This window comes from Panthera pardus, unplaced genomic scaffold (genome assembly GCF_024362965.1).
Source record: "Panthera pardus isolate Hobbes unplaced genomic scaffold, ASM2436296v1 HiC_scaffold_3, whole genome shotgun sequence".
Taxonomy (NCBI): domain Eukaryota; kingdom Metazoa; phylum Chordata; class Mammalia; order Carnivora; family Felidae; genus Panthera; species Panthera pardus.
The window spans coordinates 16,111,401-16,130,016 of record NW_026526876.1 but is presented as its reverse complement, the minus strand read 5'-3'; the positions used below and the strand labels follow the sequence as shown (position 1 = coordinate 16,130,016).

The following is an 18,616-nucleotide window of genomic DNA, read 5'->3' as shown; positions in this document are numbered from 1 at the left end:
CCCCCACTTGTGAGTGCACATGCTCTCTCTCAAAATAAATAAACTTAAAGATAAATAAAGTAAAATTAAATTAAGTTAAAAAATAAAAGGCTCATGGGGCGCCTGGGTGGCAGGGTCGGTTAAGCATCTGACTCTTGATTTCGGCTCCGATCACAGTCTCACGGTTCGTGGGTTCGAGCCCCATATCGAGGTCTTCACAGGTGGTGCAAAGCCTGCTTGGGATTCTCTCTCTCTCTGCCCCTCCCCTGCGCTTTCTCTTTCTCAAAAATAAACTATAAAAAAATTTTTTTTAAATAAATGACTCACTTTGATATAATAAGATAAAAAGATAAAAAAAATAACAATCACTCGAAGATTCTACAAAAATGCAGGCTCTTAAGCCCTGTCTTCCTGAGACTATAAGTCACTGGCTCAGGGGCAGAGTCTGGAACCTGCATTCTTTTTTTTTTTTTTTTTTTTTAAACGTTTATTTATTATTGAGAGACAGAGAGACACAGAGCGTGAGCAGAGAGAGAAGGAGACACAGAATCCGAAGCAGGCTCCAGGCTCCGAGCCGTCCGCACAGAACCTGACGCGGGGCTTGAACCCAGGAACCGCGAGATCACGACCTGAGCCGAAGTCGGTCACCCAACCGACTGAGCCCCCCAGGCGCCCCATGGAACCTGTATTCTTTAAAGGCGGCCAACCGAGCAGACTGGACACTGTAGTGAACACTCACCTTCGTGATCTTTCCCCCACTGAAGTTGGCAAAGCGTTTGAGGGAGAGGGTTAAGACGTTGGACGTCCTGTGGATGGTGAAGCGCTTGCTGGCCGGAACCTTCTTCTTGCATCTGTGAGGGGCGGCAAGTGGAAAAGGTGATCAGTCCGTGCTCTGCGTCCCTAGATCCGAATCCCCGTGACTTAAATGAAGGAACGCTACCACAGAGACCTGGGGCCGCCGAAGAGCTGGAGACTATGAAGTCTTGAGGAAGCACCTGCCCACACGGGGAAGCAACTCTACACACACAGGAAGGAGCGAGCTGGAGCGGGTGTGGCCCAGGAATGCAGGGCGGGCGGGAAATCACTGAACGTGAAGCCGGAAGACCAGGGGATGAGGGGGGAGAAGATGAAGGAAAGCAAACAGCTTCCAGGGCACAGGGAGGCCGACTCGGAGAGGGGAAGAAAGGGCAGGAATAATGAATCTGAAAAGCATCGAGAAAAATATTCTTGGCGGGGGGGTGGGGATGCCTGGGTGCCTCAGTCGGTCAAGCATCCAACTAGGTCACGATCCCGTGGTTTGTGAGTTCGAGCCCCACGTCGGGCTCTGCAATGACAGTGTGGAGCCTGCCTGGGATATACTCTCTCTTTCTCTCTCAAAGTAAATAAAGAAAGAAAAAGAATCTTCAGCGACTATAGCTTCGGAAGGAGCTAATACAAAGCACAACGTCCACGCAGTAAAATCCACGTGACCCTCAGCAGAACGAGGTCACGGTTACGTCTGCCGTGGCTGATGGAGGCCGCAGAAGGCAGCTCGTCCAAGAGGCGGGACGGCAGAGGGCCACGTGGGGTCACCTTGCCGCTCTGTGTCGCCAAGGGACCCGCTTCCCGGGTGAGGAGCGCTCAGAACGGGGGGGGCGCATCCTGAGTGCGACGCGAACCGACACCAGCTGCAAAACCGTGGCTACTCCATCTGCGTCGTGAAGAGGTTTTAGTCTTGAGACCTGTATACCCTCCTCACGAAATGTGAGTGGCGGTCACCTCCGGGGAGGGGCGGGGGTGGCTCCCCGACGGCTCGCTCTCCGCCGTGAGCAAAACGGAACTTACTTCGCACACATATAGGCGTTGTCTCCACTCAGGACATCTGGCTTCACAAAAAGCTCCAGAGCGCGCACGATGTCAGCGGCTTGCTGAGAAGGACAAAAACGGGGAAATGAATCAGCAGCGGAAGAAAAAGGCTGACTCGAGAGATGCCAAACGCAAGGTCTTTTTCAGGCTGAGGCAGCAAATCACAACAATCTACTTGCATCCAGACCGGCCTGCTGGCTGCCACCTTCTGACACCCAGGATGTGCTGCGGAGGAGTGGGGCCAGGGGTGGGGGGGGGGGGGGGGCGGGGCAGGGGGGTGGGGGTGGAGGCAGACGGTGACCCCGGCCACACAGGTCAGGGCAGCTGCCGCAGGACTCCCAGGCGCGCTGGCCCCACACCCTGGGCGCAGGTGACCCGGCCCCGGCTGCAGCACCAGAAGGCCGGAGCGAGACAAGGCTGCTCTCCCGAAGGCCCGCCTGCCAGAGGCTCCCTGCCCAAGTCCTGCACGTACCGTGGCTCACCCCTCATGCCTCGGGGACACAAAGCCACGTTTTATCTCGTTTTAAACGAAAGCAACACACACAGGAAAAAGGCCAGCAACCATCGTGCAAAAACGGCGGCCCCTACTTCAAGGCGGTGACGCTCCCGGCATTTCTTTCCCTACCTGCCTGGGTCATTCGCCATCCCTGCTTCCCGGCCTCCCCCGCCTCCCTGGCCTCCGGCAAACGTGACCCAGCACAGCCGGCTGTGGTCCTTACCCGGATCTCCAGCGCTACGTCCAAGTAGGGGTCGTACGTGTCTGAGACGCTTTTGCACACCGAGCATTTCACTGCAACGGAACAAGCGGCAGTGGGCGGGGGCGGGCGCCCCCAGCACACCACCCCCACGTCTCCAACACCCAGCGCCGGGAGAAGCCCTCGGCCGCCGGCCCCGCGAGAACCCGCCCGCTTGCACGCCAGCCCAGCGATGGCCTCCGTTCCAGACCGTGGCCTCGGCGGGCCCCAGGCCCCAGCGGCAGGGCGGAGGCCGCATGTGAGGAGCTCAGGGGCTCAGAAAGAATAACGCCACCCTCGTCTACACGTGTCGGAGGCTCTGCTCCAGACCTCCTCCCGGGAACAGTGGGCCCGTCGGCCAAGGGTGCATCTCAGAGGAGACCGGGGCCTCCGAGGCTCGCCCAGGTCCGCCCGCCAGGAAAGGGCCCCACCTGGGCACGGACTCTCAGCCTTCCCTGATCGACATCCTCCTCCCTGACAAGGGCGTAGAGAAAGCGTCTTCACCTACCACGCGATCTGAGATAGCCTCCAAAAATCTGATGGACCAGAGTGGTTGCCTGCGTCTGACGATCCAACCTGGAAAGGAGGCCACAGCCTTCAAGAGAATGACAGTTAGCAGCCCCCGCCTGAGTCACCCCGGCCCAGCGTGCCGGGGGGGGAAACCCCACCACACGGCCCGTGACCCCACCACGCGGGCACGCTCACCCTGCCCCTCGGCGGGTCCCCGGCCGCTCCCCACAGCAGCTGCCTCAAGAACCCCCTCCCGACCCCCCACCCTTGACGGGAAGTAAGAGGCCGGGGAAACGCGCCTGTGTGCCCACCCAGTCTACAACAGAAGTGCCCCATCCCCCTGGAACCCACCCCCGCCCCTGTCCGACCCCTGGCTGTCCTATGTCCAAGCCTCTTACCTGCTAAGAGGGGGAGTGAGCAGGGACACCCTCCCCCGCGCGCCCTCAGCAGGACAGCAGCGGTCATGGGTCACGGTCAAATCCCCGGCCCCATTAACCAACCAGGATCCAAGACAACCCTCGGCCTCCCACCGAGCTGCCAAGTGGAGCCACGGGGGCCCTCGCGAGCGCGCTGCCCTCCCCTGCACCCCCAGCCCTGCGGACGCCTCCCCCCGCCACCTCGACACACGCCCCACGGCGCCCTGCCCTGGCCGCTTCTCTGCCTCAGCGTGCGGGCGGCCCCGACCCGGGGAGCTCGCTGAGGCGCACAAGTCTACACCACGGGGACTGACACAAGGGCACGTTTTCATCTTGTAGAGTTAGGAAAGGAAAACCAACTACCGCCACGTATCACCACCGCCATTCGCCGAAAGGAGGGATGTCTTAACTCCCCGGACCGTGGAGGACATAATCCCAGCACACGCCGGAAGCGTGTGGGAAGCCACACGTGACGGCAGCTTGGAGACCCAGGTGGCCCCAAGCCAGCCAGGAGCCTGTCCCAACAGGGGCAAACCACCGCACGGAGCCCGCCGTCCGTCCGGCCCGAGGCAGAGCCAGCTCAAGCTTCACACTAGCCCCAGGCAGGAGAAAACCCAATCCCAGCGAGCCAACTCCACGTCTGAAGGGCGGTCTGGAGAAGCCCGAGTCCTAGAGGCAGCCGGGAATCGCCCAGAGTCCCCGCAGGAAGGGGAAGCCCGCGGGAGAGCGAGGCTCGGGGCGCCTGCCACCAGAGTGGCTGGGGAGGTGACGGTGGGGAAGGGTGAGCGGAGCACAGGAGAGGACACGGGGTCCTGAGGCACACACACGCCACAGGCCGTCCAGCCTGTGGCGCCCAGGACAGAAGGTGCGCTCACGGCACCCTGGATTGAGAACCACGGGAGCCACCAGGCGTAGGAGCTGCGCCCAGGCGGCCCCAGTCGTGCACGGCACCGTCGGGACAGAGCAGTGAACGAGAGCCACCTCGTCCGGTGGAGACGAGCCCCCGGAAAGCACACTCAAGGCAGGAGACAAAATCCCAAGCTGAAGTAAGGATCCGCACGCAAGCGTTTGGGGAGAGGAAAACCATCGTAAGAAGTTTCAGAACCAAGAACAGAAAAGAGCAAACGGAGAAAGTTAACCGATACGGGGGGAAAAAACAGGAAATCAGGTCGGGAAACGAAGCGGGAATCACGCGGGGCCCGAAGGAGACGAGACGCAAGTGAACTCGGGGGAGGGGCGCGACCAGGCGGGAACGCGTCCGGAGGAGCGGTCGAGGTGAAGAAAGGGCCACGAGACAGAGGGGGTCCTGCGGGGGAGACTCCGACCAAGGGAGACGTAACTGGGAGGCCTTTAACACGCACCTGCCCTGAGATGGGGGTGGGGCGCCGCCCCGGGCCGGGCGGAGAAGCCCCGGCGCCCCCACCGGGGGACCCCGCGTCTGGGGGCACGGCGCCCGCCTAAGTGATTGCTGCACGTTTTCAAGCCCAGACGCTCAGAACTGAGCCGATTCAAAAGCCGTGGTTCGGACACCACGGGCCCGCCGCGTAAGGCGTAAGAAGACGTTTCCAGAGTCGATGTCCGCCCGCCACGAACGTCAGCTCTGGTCACTGCTCGGGTGTCTAGGAAAGCCGACCGACAACGGTCAGCTCTACGAACGTTCCTGTGAAGCCGTCACACTTTAAAGACCGTGCACCCTTTAAGGCAAGGTCCTTGCAAGGACGAGAGAGAGAGGGACTCGCCTCAGGCAGCCCAGGGGGTGAGACGGAGGCAAAGGTAGGGATGAACGTGGGGGGAGAACGCATGACACTTGAAGTCCCGACGATGTAAGAGATAAGTCAACCCAGAGTCAGGCGTGAGAGGAGAGGGAAGGACAGAGGGACGGAGCACAAGAAGCAGTGACAAACCAAAGGCTCCAGAAAAGAGGAGGGAGGCCACCTCCACGGGTGCACGCAGAGTCGTCACCGGAACAGACGCGGGTTGTCCTAAGCACCAGCCGGAAGCTCACAAGTTACCGAGCAAAGGAAAACCGGAGAGACGGAAACACAGCAGGTGTGCCGGGGTAATGGTGGAGCAGTATCACAGCCGGACTAAGTCACAGCACCCGAGAAGGGGGCTGAACCTGCCCGTGGGAGAAACGGACTTCCAACAAAGGCACGGTGGTTGTATCCGACCACAGCCGTGCTTCCAAAGCAAAAGCTCCAGGAGATACAAGGAGGCTGGCGCCCGCCCAGAATCAGCACCGAGGAGGGCGGAGGCGAGGGCAGACAGGGGACAGCCACAGGACTGACGGCACAGGCCTCAAGACGGACGCGCAACGAGCGACCCCAACTACAGACTACACTGTGTCAGGTGCACGGGGACACTCACGAACCCCCACCGTCATGCATCGGGTCAGAACCGGTGCCAGGAAGTTCCATGAAGTAGAAACGTTATACATACTCTCCGTTCACAAGTTCAACTGAAAATCTTTAATAAAATCAGAAAGAAAAAGAAAGTCACTTCCACCTGCAAATCAAACCAATTCAGCTTACGCCACTCTCCTCTCACTTCGCGAAGACCAGCGACACCTTTCTCACGGACGGGTGCGTGGAAAGCACCCAACTCCCCGCTGTGCAGGTGCCCGGCCACACGCACCTCACCTGACGTCAGACCCGCTCATCTTCCACTTCTGTGCCCCAACCTGGAAGGCTCACCGCCACCTACCTGGCTCTCCAGACCACAAACCTGGACTCCTCCCGCCCACGGGCCCAAACCCCAACCTTACCCATCCCTCCCGCATTCTCCCACCCCTGGAGGGCCTGGGTAACTGGGCTGCCTGGCAGGGTGCATGCGTGCGTGTATGTTGTGAGGGGGGTGGGGGGGGGTCAGCTGCTGTCCTAAAACCTCTCAGGTGATTCCGTGCTGTGACCAGGCCTGGCAACCACTGCTGGGGACGTGCTGTGCCCACGTGCATGGCAGTGAGGCCACATTGCTTGCCTCCCCTTTGCCCCCATCGGAGCCTTGGGGTGACCCACCCTAGGAGGCCTCCTGCAGGTAAGAGCACAGTGGAATCCTCCTGGGAAGGCTCCCGAGGCGTCCCTGCACTACAGCATGTACTACGTGACCTCGTAGACACCGGCCATCCCCGATGGCAACTGTGTCACAAAAGGCAAGACGCAGCATAAAGTCGGCGACCCATCACATGCTCTCAAATTTAGAATGAAGGAACAGTAACCGTGCAGAAAGTAAGCTCAAAAATCATAAACCTCCTACCCTCGAGTGTTCAAGTTCTTTCATAAAGACGTAATTCCTACCCCGCCATCCTCCGTATCAAAATAGTAAGGTGATTTCTAAAGATGGGAAGAGTCCGGGACGACAGCGGACGACCCTCACAGAGACCTGCCAGAGCATCCTCCCTGCAGCCAGCTGCGGGCACAGAGCTCCGCCCCCACCGCCCCCTTCGGAGGTGCCCCAGGGGGGGCCCTGCACTCCCTCATGTGAGCATCAGCAGGTCAAGGACCCGGAAGGCAGGGTCTACAGCCTGGGGACAGAGGCACGTCTCCCGTCTCCGCGGGAACAGGGGTGAAGCCTCTGAGGAGAGGCGGGTGAAGGGAAGCACCTACTTGGCACAGCCATTCAAACAGGCCTTCTGCATGGCGTCGATGGTGTACCGCAGAAATTCGTGTGCATCCTCCTGGTTCCCAAAGCGGAAATGCCGGGCAATCTCTGCAGACAGACAGAAGCATCAGACTGGCAGGGGAGAGCTCACACCTTCTCCCCCGGTTCCCCGCTGTCCCAAGGGTAAACGGGAAGCACCTGCAAAGCGGCCAATGAGGAAATCGAGAGCTCTGCGTAAAGTGCGTGTCCCGTCCTCATGGCAGAGGTTTCCCCACCGAGACCTAAGAGCTTAAACTCTCCGTGCTTAACAGAAGAGCCAGAGGCCACGAGACACCAGTCACCAAGGATGTGGAATCCACTGGTCAACTACTTTTCCAGGAGCCCACGCACAGCACAGGCGATCACAACGGCACCATACACAGCTTTCAGACCCAGGGAAGTCAGTCTGTGTTAAGTGGCTCCTGTGATGTTCACAAGAGCCCCTCCCCCCGCCCGGCCCGAACCTCCACATTCTTCAGGGTGGAGGGCAGCGCGCACCCCCACGCGAAGCCCTCCCCGCTGACCCCAGCGCCACCACCTGCGCCCGAGTGCTCTTCTGGGAAGTCTTAGACCGTCGCCTGGTTCCTGATTCCTCCCCGCACACCCTCCTCCGACCTCCCCAGCGCCCACGGCAGACGAACTCTTACTTTTCAGATCTCGGATGAAGGAGACGGGCTTGATGGCGTTGCCGCTGTTGGCGAAGGCCTGCACAATGTGGTTCTGCATGACGCACAGCATGCAGAAGCTGCCTTGGTGACCTGCAGGGCGAGGCGGTCACCGTGAGGGGGGAGCTCCCGAGACGTCTCGCCACACGGCCCAGGGAACGGCTGGGCCACAGGGGTCCCAGATGCCCTGAAGCCAGCCCGCTGTCCACGAAGGAAGCATTTCCTCTGCTGGAGAGCGTGGGGGGTCGTGACCCATCCAAAGTTGTACTTCTGGCACGCACCCCACCACCCTGAGCCAGCGCTGTTGACCTGTGTGAGGCCCTTTTCATGTTTCCTGGGTGCTACTTACTAAAAGCGGGAAGTCTGACTTTCAAAATGAAGTTTAGAACACGTTTTTCCTAATTTCTAAGCTGGATCACGTGGTCCATAAACGTGAACGTTTTAGGCTCCCCCGACAACTCTTAGTTTGCTCCTCAGCTGTGGGAACCTCTGCTCTCTTGGTTCTGGAAACTGCCCGCTGCCGTCTCAAGGCTTGGCGAGCTTCTTCCGTATAGACCCGGGAGGTTAAGGACAGCCAGGTCGGGGAGCCGTCCGCTCTTACACAGTCCACGACGATGTGGCTCCGTCTCTGGGGAGCACAGGCAGCACACCATGCAGCCACAGACCGTACATCAACGGGCGGGATGTGCGCCTTGGAACTTGACCTACAGAGCAGGCAGCGGGCCAGACTGAGACCACAGGCCACGCTCCGCCAGCCCCTGCCGTGTGTGCAACTATTTGCTGCTGCTCAGCCAGCAGGCCGGACGGTGGTACGTCTTAACCTTTATTTCAAATAATGACATCTTTTAAATGCAGAGAAGTACAAAGCCTATACCATTGAGCGCCAACCCGTTTTAGGGGCTCCAGAAGGAAAACTCTGCCGTGACAGCGACGTCTCCTCTCCTGCACTGCCCACACGCCCTCATCGGAGGTCACCGCGATCCCGAACTAGGTCACAACTGCTCCCGCTTACGTAGTTATTGCGCTAACGCACGAGCGTGTGTACCCACAAACAATAAACGTGTTTATGCTTAGCCTATATAAACTATGCCGCGCAGTGTGAACGGCTCGGCAGTTCTGACGTGGTTGTGGTTCCTTCACGTAGGCTGGAGTATCTGACCACAGGAACAGACCACGCTTCACTTACATGCTTCCTGCTGACTCTGTGTCTCTGCTCCCACAAACAGTCCCGCACCTGCTTCCTTGTGTGCAACCTTCTCTAACGCATACGCCCACGACGGACTTCTGGGTCCCGGGGCAGGCGCGTCTTCAATTCTGCAGGATACCTGCTGTTCCACATACCCTATGTTACTTCTCCAACAGGCCCAGCTTGCACCACAAACCAATCATTCTCGCCTGCAACACTCCTCCTTACCCAGTTACTTAGGCCCGTCTCAGAATCGATACTGAAACGGCATGCGGCCTGCTCACCACACGCACATAAGAACTCTAGTATTTAAAAACAGAAAAGAACTTGCATTACCAAAGACGTGCAGAAACTGGAAACCCGGCGCACTGTCGCTGAGGACGGAGAACGGCGCAGGGGCTATGAAAACAAACAGTATGGCGCCTCCCGGAGAAATTAAAAATGGAATTCCCGTAGGAATCAGCCATTGCACTCCAGGGTGCACGCCCAAGAGGCCGGGCAACGGGGTCTCGAACGGGCATTCACACACCACCGCTCACGGCGTTATTCACAAGCGCTACAGCACAGAAGCCAAGTGCCCCCCACAAGCGAATGGATAATGAGATGCGGTGCAGATGGGACACCGGAACGGTGTTCGGCTTGGAACCGAAAAGCGGACCCTGACACCTGCTACGGCGGGGACGAACCTTGGGGACGAGACGCTGGTGTAGTCGGCCAGACACGAGAGGCCCAACGCCATCGGGCTCTACTTCTGCGAGGGAGCCAGAGCAGGCCGGTTCACGGAGACAGGCAGGAGGGGGGGCGCCGGGGTGGGGGGAGGGGAGGGGGACGCGGACTCTGTCGTCACGGGCAGGGTTTCAACTTGGGACGATGGAGTTCCGGAGCCGGATGGGTGGCTGCACGGTAACGTGAATGCACCTCGTGCCGCTCAGCCGTGCGCTCAGAGCGGTAAGTCTGGGGGCGCCTGGCGCTCAGTCGGTGGAGGGTGCGACTCTTGATCTCGGGGTCATGGGTCTGAGCTCCAGGTTGGGGGTGGAAAAAAAAATACTAAAATCGGTTTTCTGGCTGGATCCCGGTGCCGAAGCGGTCCAGCCAGCCTGTAGCAGTTCCGGCGATACTTTTCAGGATCCTTGAGGATCTCGAAACAGCACATACTCGCGGAGGAAGAGAGGACAGCCCAAGCCCACTCGGGGTCACTCAGCCAGTGGGGTACAGGGGAAAAATACTAAAACTTCCCTTAATACTTTTACTCCAAAAAACCTTAGACACTGAGGCTCACCAACATTCGGCAGAGCGACCCAGAGCGACGCGGGCGCCCTCCCAGGAGAGGGAACCTGAGGGAACGGGGGACATCCCACCACCGACAGGGCCGATCCCGGTGGCTCCCACCTCACACCCTCGCTCCCACGCGCCCGGTGTGATGGATGGGCTGCAGGGACTTACGGGTGTTTCCTACGTCCCTCCGTCAGCCCTAATAAGGTGGACGACGGGTGCTGCAGAGAAAGCAGAAACGAAGGGCGGCGGTGCAGGGAAGGACAGAACAAAACTAGGGCAGAGCAGGGTCATCACCACCACCACCACGAGATGAAAGCAAAGAAAGCCTAGTCTGGTCTTACTGGAAGTCCACCCGAAACAACCCTAATGGCACCGAGGTCGCTACCGGAAATAGGGACTTAGAACCAGCTACGCCTCCAGCGTGCACAGTGCCTCAGTATTTTAACTGCAGCAGCCACAGAGCCATTCCGATCCCACGACGTTACAAAATGCTAGTTTCCACCGCGTGGCCATCTTTCACGAAATAACAAAAAAGAACACAGCCGATATCCCCGAACACGTCACACAACCCAAACCTCTTACCCTACCGCTGCCCCTCTCTCGCTCCCATCTCCCTGCCCCAGGTCTAGCCTGATTTCCTATTTTCCTTGCGTACCAACTAAAAAAACCATGGTTCTTTTTTAGCCTTCTCCCATGCGCGTGTACCTAAATACCGTGTCGTCTTGCTTTTTCAGCTTTATAAACAGCAATTCACGCCGTATGCGGTCTTCTGGGACTTTTTCTTCACTCTGCCTTGTGGCCTTCGGATTCACCCGCGGAGCGGGTCACTCGCGCTCCTGCACCGCCGGGGGCTGCTCCGCCCCAGGCCCACCCGTGACTCCGGGATCCGTTCTGTTCACGGGCACCTGAGCTGCTGGCAGCCGTGTTTACACAGGTGTCGTGACAGGCGTGTCCCGGAGCTTTCCTGCAGAGCTGCTGGCCGGGAGAGTATCTGGAAGAGGCCGGAGCAGACCTCCGTGCTGCCTGACGTTCAGTGTCGTCAGGCTTCTGAATCTTCACCCATCACAGAGCTGGGCCGGTTGTACTGGCGTTTCCCTGGTTCCGAGCGAGGCTGACCATCTCTCCCTGTCCTTCTGACCGCGAGCTTCCTCTTCTGTAAAATGCTGGTTCATAATCTTCATTTAGTTTTGGGTAGGTTGTCCGTCCCCTGTTGGTCTGTATTCTTTCCACATTCTCAGCAGTGATCCTCTGCTGGCGACGCGTCCCAGGTTCTGCCTCTGGTTCGCAGCTCCCCGTTTGCCTTTTGATTTCCTTCAAATGCTTTTTGTGAACCAAAGTTGCTACTTTTAACGCATTGGAATTCGTCATTTGTGATCGTTAGTGCTGAGTCCTGTTTAAGAAATCTCCTATCCTGGGGCCCTCCGGGGATGCTCGGGCAGTTAAGCGTCTTTGACTCAGGTCATGATCTCGCAGTCTGTTGAGTTCCAGCCCCGCGTCGGGCTCTGTGATGGCAGCTCAGAGCGTGGAGCCTGCTTCAGATTCTGTGTCTTCCTCTCTCTCTGCCCCTCCCCTGCTCATGCTCTGTCTCTCGATAATAAGAAATAAACATTAAAAAAAAAAAAAAGAAAGAAAAAAAGAAAAATCTCCCCTCCTAAGGCCAGAAAGATAGTTGCCAACATTTGCTATCAGAGTGTGATGTTTGCTTCCGATATTAAATTTTGAACGCATCTTTTGTGCACGGCTGTGCTGTGAAATGGGGGTCCTATCTCACTCTTCCCAGATGAAAGCCTGAGTTCTTTCAAAGTTCCATTTGTTTAAAACGCGAGACACGTGAAAGAGCGGCATGTAGGCAACACACTTCCAGATACGTGCAGGTCTGTTTCTGGGCTCTGCTCCACCGCACTGGTCAGTCTGTCCCTCCCTGACCCAATACTCTTGACTCTTTAGCTTCTCTACTTGACAAGACTTCCTAGCTGGTAGGGCATCTCTCTCCCTATAGCCTCCTTCAGAAGCGTCTTGGTGATACTGAGTCCTCTGCTTTGCTTTTTCGTATACATCCTAGAATCAGCCGGAGTTACGTTAACGAATCTACGTTAATCTGGGGAGAACCAACATTTTTATAACAGCGAGGCTTCCTTCTGAATGAAGGCAGCTATCTTCGTGTATGTAGGTTCTTGTGTAACGTCCTTCAGTGAGAGATCTCTTGGTAAATTTAAGTCTAGACACTTTATCATTTTTGTTGCTATTACAAACTTTTTTCATAGTAGCAACTTCTTTTTAAAACTCGTTTGGTGCGGAGAAATTCAACTAACTTTTCGTACACTGACATAGTTACATTGCCAAATTTCTAATTTATAGTTTCTTTCGCTTTTCTTTTCTTTTCTTCCTTCCTTCTTTTTTTTTTTTTTCCTTAGGAACATTATTTTCAAGTTAACAATGGTGCGTTCTCTCCTTTTTCCCCCCACGTCACCACTCTGGCTAAGACGGACACATCTTCAACACAAGGGGTGACAGGGACCCTTATTTCACGCTGTGTTTCGAAGAGTATATGCTTCCAATATTTTCCTATTGAGAAATTTGGGGGGTTTTTTGTTTGTTTTTGTTTTTTCGTGTTTGGTAGATAAATAACCATTTATCAAGATAAGGAAACTCCTTCCTATTGCTGCTTTACTAAAAGCTCATCATCAATTTCTTTTTTGGGCATCTATTTGCAGGTGACCGTTCCCTTTTCATCTGCTGATACATTAATTAAGGAAACAAAATTAGCAGTCACTTACACGGCACTAAACTGTGGCCTAAGTACCATTCTGAGCATCTCCCGCGATTCATTCAAACTTCCCAACAACACTATCAGGATCATAGCATTTAACAGTCACACTTGGGAGATTTTCAAATTTTAGAACATCCTTCCAGGGCTACGATGAACACAAACTGCTCACAGTGTTTAAAAGACTATGGAGTTTGGGGGCGCCTGGGTGGCTCAGTCGGTTGAGCGTCTGACTACGGCTCAGGTCATGATCTCACGGTTTGTGAGTTCGAGCCCCGCGTCGGGCTCTGTGCTGACAGATCGGAGCCCGGAGCCTGTTTCAGATTCTGTGTCTCCCTCTCTCTCTGACCCTCCCCCGTTCATGCTCTGTCTGTCTCTGTCTCAGAAATAAATAAACATTTAAAAAAATTAAAAAAAAAAAAAGACTGGAGTTTGGTAGTAGTTTGTCTAGAAGTTTCTTCACTACATTCGTGAATCAGATGGGTCTTTAATTTTTCTTATGTTGTACTCGTTTAATTTCATTCCCCAAGTTATTAGAACCTCGTAGAACGAGCTGGGGGGGTTTTCTCTCCTTCTCTATTCTCTGGAAGAGTTTGTGAAGCATTGCAACGAACTGTTTCTCAAAATTTTCATGAAGCTCACCCAGAAGTCCTCTCAGCCTGGTATTTTCTTCATGGGAAGATCTAATCCGCCCATGTAATTTCTTTATTAGTTACAAGGCTTTTAAAACTTTCTACTTGCTTCAGTTTTGGTAAGTTACATTTTATTTCACCCCTCTTACCCATTTTAAATTTCTACTTGGGGGCATGTTTTATAATGCGCATAAAACGCTGACTGGTACGATAACGGATGTATAGAGTCGTGGAATATACGTAGTTTGGATGTATTTTTTGAAAACCCCTCTCTCCGTTTAGGTACTCCTTTTTACAAGAGTTTGGGACCAACGCTCTACCTGAGACTGGCTTCCACGGCCCGTCCTGCCGCGGGCACACGACAAATTTAGGTTTTGTCAGTTACTACGTCACGAATGTCACTCTGAAATCTGACCCGGGCTGAGGGCTGGCAGGCCGTGAGCACGTGGGTTTGTCTCCGCGGGACACCGTCCGGTCCCCCACGACCCCCAGGCCGCCCCCTCCCACTCACAGTTGCGAGCATGCTCCTTGGAGAGCAGGTAGTTGGCCAGAGGCGGGGTGTAGGTCAAGCACTGTACGGTCGAGTTCAAGAAGCAGGTGTTGCCGAGGTTGTGGAGCCCCGCTCCCACGCGGTAAACCCGCTCCCACTTTAGAGACAGCCGCTCGGTGGGGAAGAGCACTTTCTGTGGGGCGGGGACACCGTCCCCACAGCTCTCGTACGCATGCTCGCTGCCTGTGAGAGAAGGGACAAGGGAAGAAAAAAGGGCCTGAGTCCACGCACAGATGGACCACGAGAGGCACACTCGGCCTGCACGTGGCCAAAACACGGCGTCAAAGGCTAACTGGTGTTCCCGCCCACCGGGAGTTACTAGAAAGCCCGGGAGAAAACCCGGTCATCCCACGGTCCTCGCAGACTGCATAGGTCTGGAATTCGAGGAGCCCCCCACGGATGGGAAGGCAAGACTCAGAACGAACGGCTAGAGGGGCCAGGCCCCCGCATGCTGAGGCCCAGCCCGCTCCTCTCGTTTCCAAGCCCCGCTTCTGATGAAACACACACGAGTTCCAAGGCCTCTCTAAGGTCACGGATCTCTTTCTGACCAACCCCGTGTCGTTATTTCTACGACTGAAAGCCACCGACCCCACTGAAACCTCCCAACTCTCTGACCACGTCTCTAGTTTTGTTCCTCCCACTCGGCCAACGCTCCGTCCATCCGCGTGGTCAACACACATCGAGACCCCCTCCTGCCGGCCAACCGTGCGTCTGTACCCTGTCTCCTGGCCTGAGGCTCATCTCCACTCCTGTGGCGACCGGCTCCCTCCGTTTTAGGGTTCAGCAAGACATATTTGCTCTTTAAGGACTCCAGCTGATAGGAGAAACTCTTGCTGGCTGGCTCGAACTCAATCTTCTGTAGAAGGACTTTCTTGGCAGAGGAGGCCAGGAGCTTCCCCAGCTCTCCATCGTCAGCCGAGTCCTTGCGGCCGGGTTTCAGGGCTTCCTTCAACTTATCGACTATTGGCATGGTGCATCACCGTGGGGACGAGAAGGGACACAGAGCGACGAGTACCCAGGTCCCAGGAACAAAGCATCACTTCTCTGCAATCCCCTCTTTGGTCTTTACGGATGCTAGCCACCACACAAGCTTCTCTGGATCGGCTGCCAACCCTACAAAGGAAGCGTAAAACACGGAAACGTGTCACCAACCGCTTGGACGGAGCAGAGGCCGTGCTTCTCTCAGAAAGACCAGGTGCTTCCACAAACAGCACCGAACACACAGTGACGGCACCGGCGCCGGGCGAGCCGCGCGACGTGCATTTGCTCCATACGGGACCGCGCACCTCCGGCCGGCCACACCTGCCTTCAAAAGGTGACCTCGTGGTCCCTAATGTGTGCTCACAAACAGGGAAACGCGAACTCCCACAGGACACCCTGGTTGCACACACAAATCCATGTAATAAAAGAAGTAAATGGGGCAACTGGGGGGCTCCGTCGGTTGAGCGTCCGACTTGGGCTCAGGTCATGATCTCGCGGTTCGTGGGTTCGAGCCCCGCGTCGGGCTCCGTGCTGACAGCCCGGAGCCTGCTTCCGATTCTGTGTCTCCCTGTCTCTCTGTCCCTCTCTTATTCATGCTCTGCCTCTGTCTCTCAGAGATAGAGAAATAAACGTTAAAAAAATTAAAAAAAAAGAAAACACGACTTCAGAGGCACCTGGGTGGCTCAGTCAGTTAAGCGTCCGACTTGGGCTCAGGTCATGATCTCGCGGTTCGTGGGTTCGAGCCCCGCGTCGGGCTCCGTGCTGACAGCCCGGAGCCTGCTTCCGATTCTGTGTCTCCCTGTCTCTCTGTCCCTCTCTTATTCATGCTCTGCCTCTGTCTCTCAGAGGTAGAGAAATAAACGTTAAAAAAATAAAAAAAAAAAAGAAAACACGACTTCAGAGGCACCTGGGTGGCTCAGTCAGTTAAGCGTCCGACTGGGGCTCAGGTCACGATCTCGCGGTTCGTATGTCCGAGCCCCACATTGGACTCTGTGCTGGCAGCTCAGAGCCTGCTTGGGATTCTCTCTCTGCTCCTCCCCCTCTCATGCTGTCTCTGTCTCCCTCAAAATAAATAAATACACTTTTCAAAAGATGAAATAAATAAAATCTTTGCAAAAACAAAATTTCCGCAAACAAACCCAGAAACTTAAGGGGTGCCTGGGGGGCTCAGTCGATTGAGCGTCCGACTTGGGCTCAGATCATGATCTCACGGTTCAAGGGTTCGAGCCCCGCGTGGGGCTCGGAGCCTGGAGCCCGCTTGGGATTCTGTGTCTCTCTCTCTGTCCCTCCCCCATTTGTGCTCTGTATCTCTATCTCGCAAAAATAAATAAACGTAAAAAACACTTTTTTTTTTGGGTGAGCGTGCATACAGGCACACGTGCGCGTGAGCAGGGGAGGGCCAGAGAAAAGGAAAGGAAGATTCCCTAGCAAGTTCCAGACTCAGCGCGGAGCCCGACACAGGTCCCGAACCCACAACCGCCAGATCACGACCTTGGGCTGAAATCAAGAGTGGGATGCTTGACCAACCGAGCCACCCAGGCGCCCCTGGAACTTATCTTTAAAAGAGCAAGCACAAACTCTTTGATTTGAGGAAACAAAAGAACCTTTCCTGAGAGTCGTTATCCCAGGGTTCCCACCACCTGAACAGGCCGACAGCTCGGAGAAATGAGAAGATGCACAGACACCTCTGCTGCCTTACCTGGGACGTCTGACCTTGGGCGTGCTGCTGTTGCAGCATGGGGTCAGGTTCTGGGCCAGAGCGGGCAGGTGCGGTGCGCCACCCTCAGATGCCCGAGCTCCTCGCCTTTGGCTTGGTCAGTCACCAAAGCTGCGGGCCTGTCGTTCAGAATCTGTGGGGTGAACAGAGCACCACGTGAGGCACGGTCCCCTCGGCCCCACTGCATGGACACAGAGCAGGGAGGCCGACGATCTCCCTGGAAGAGTCGGTGTGAAGGCTGAAGGAGGGTCGACTGCCGGATTTAGGAAGATTCTGGAGAAGAACTGAACGCACCAGCTCCAAACTCTGCAACGTGCACACGAGGGAAGCACTGCCCTCGGCCCTGCGTCCTAACCTTCAAACCAGGGACAAGTCCAGGGGCCAAAAATCCCCAGGGGGCTCCGGTCCAAAATGCTTTCCAGAAAGTGAGAGGTAATAATCACCTCCAACTTCCACGTTTCAGAGACCGGTAGAAAAAAGGAAAAAAAAAAAATTGAAGGAGCAGAGAGAATCGCCACATTTTCACTTTGCTAAGTGCAGATTTCTTGTCCTTGCCATCCACGATCACTATGATTACATAAGATTAAGGTACTGAAAATTTTTTTGCGGTGAAAACGTTCGAATGTATACAACGTGGGGGCGCCTGGGTGGCTCAGGTCGTTAAGCGTCTGACTTTGGCTCAGGTCATGATCTCGCAGCTCGGGAGTTCGAGCCCCGCATCAGGTTCTCTGTCAGCAGACTTCGCTTTGGATCCTCTGTCCTCCTCTCTCTCTGCCCCTCCACTGCTCTCTCAAAAATAAACATACATTCTTTTTCCTTCTAAATATACGGAATGTGGAGAAATCAACATAGGGACCACCACGTTCCCTTTATTCATATCAGCAGTTACTACGTGGGCCCAATCCATATTCCTCTCCCGTCCCCACGTTACCGACAGCAAATTTCAGATACATTGTATTTCATATCCATAAATAAAAGCATACCCACACCAAAATAAAGAGGGAGCATAATAAACGTGATCTCAGAAGAAAAGCCAATGTGGAAACTGAAGATCCCGGTCTTACAAAAATCGCCCTGTAATATCCCTGTTTTAATCAAGACTCATACCTCACTGTGCACAGGTGAGGGCATAGACAGACATGGGCCCAAGGGCAAATGTTGGGGGACCAAACAGCGAGGGGACGAACAGAACTCGGGAGATATAACCCGATTTATTTCAAGAGAAGTAATTTCAAGAACCCCTATCCCACCGCCCACTCCTCACTGTGGAAGCCAGAGATTTTTGAACAAACGTCATTTTTCAACTTCTGACAAAGATCGACCCCTGTGTCACCGATGCCGTCCAAAACATCAATAACCAAAAAGTTATTTCCCTCTGAGGGGCAGGAACCCAGAGAAAAACGTCCTTGCAATCACCAGCAAGCCCTCTGATGTGCGCATCTGACAACCTGCTCTTCCAAAGTCGGGAAGGATGCTCCCTCCATTCCGCGTCGCTTATGGTCCAGAACAGCTCGGGCTCCCGGGTGCCTAGTTCCACCTCGGAGAGCAGCCGGACACAGCTGCCTCATATTCCCTCTCCCTCCGCCCTGTAAATTCACTTTTCCAGGATGAAATGCACTCGAGACTCACAGGGTCAACCACGTGCTGGTGGGGGAGGAGCCCCAGATGGACAGAGCCCCGGCCTCCCTGGGGCACCTTCACAGGGGGCCTCCGGGCTCTTCTG

At 55.6% G+C, this 18,616-nt stretch overlaps 1 protein-coding gene across 1 annotated transcript in view; it reads right to left on the bottom strand.

Annotated features, from left to right (window-relative positions):
- The window catches only part of USP36 (ubiquitin specific peptidase 36), a 36,094-nt gene that overhangs the window by 16,385 nt on the left and 1,093 nt on the right, over window positions 1-18,616 (bottom strand). The window contains 9 exon segments of the mRNA XM_019466041.2: window positions 719-830; window positions 1,804-1,886; window positions 2,544-2,614; window positions 3,067-3,134; window positions 7,087-7,189; window positions 7,768-7,878; window positions 14,157-14,378; window positions 14,913-15,308; window positions 16,876-17,026. Of these exon segments, the coding sequence (XP_019321586.2) occupies window positions 719-830; window positions 1,804-1,886; window positions 2,544-2,614; window positions 3,067-3,134; window positions 7,087-7,189; window positions 7,768-7,878; window positions 14,157-14,378; window positions 14,913-15,165 (1,023 nt within the window). The 5' untranslated portion in view covers window positions 15,166-15,308; window positions 16,876-17,026.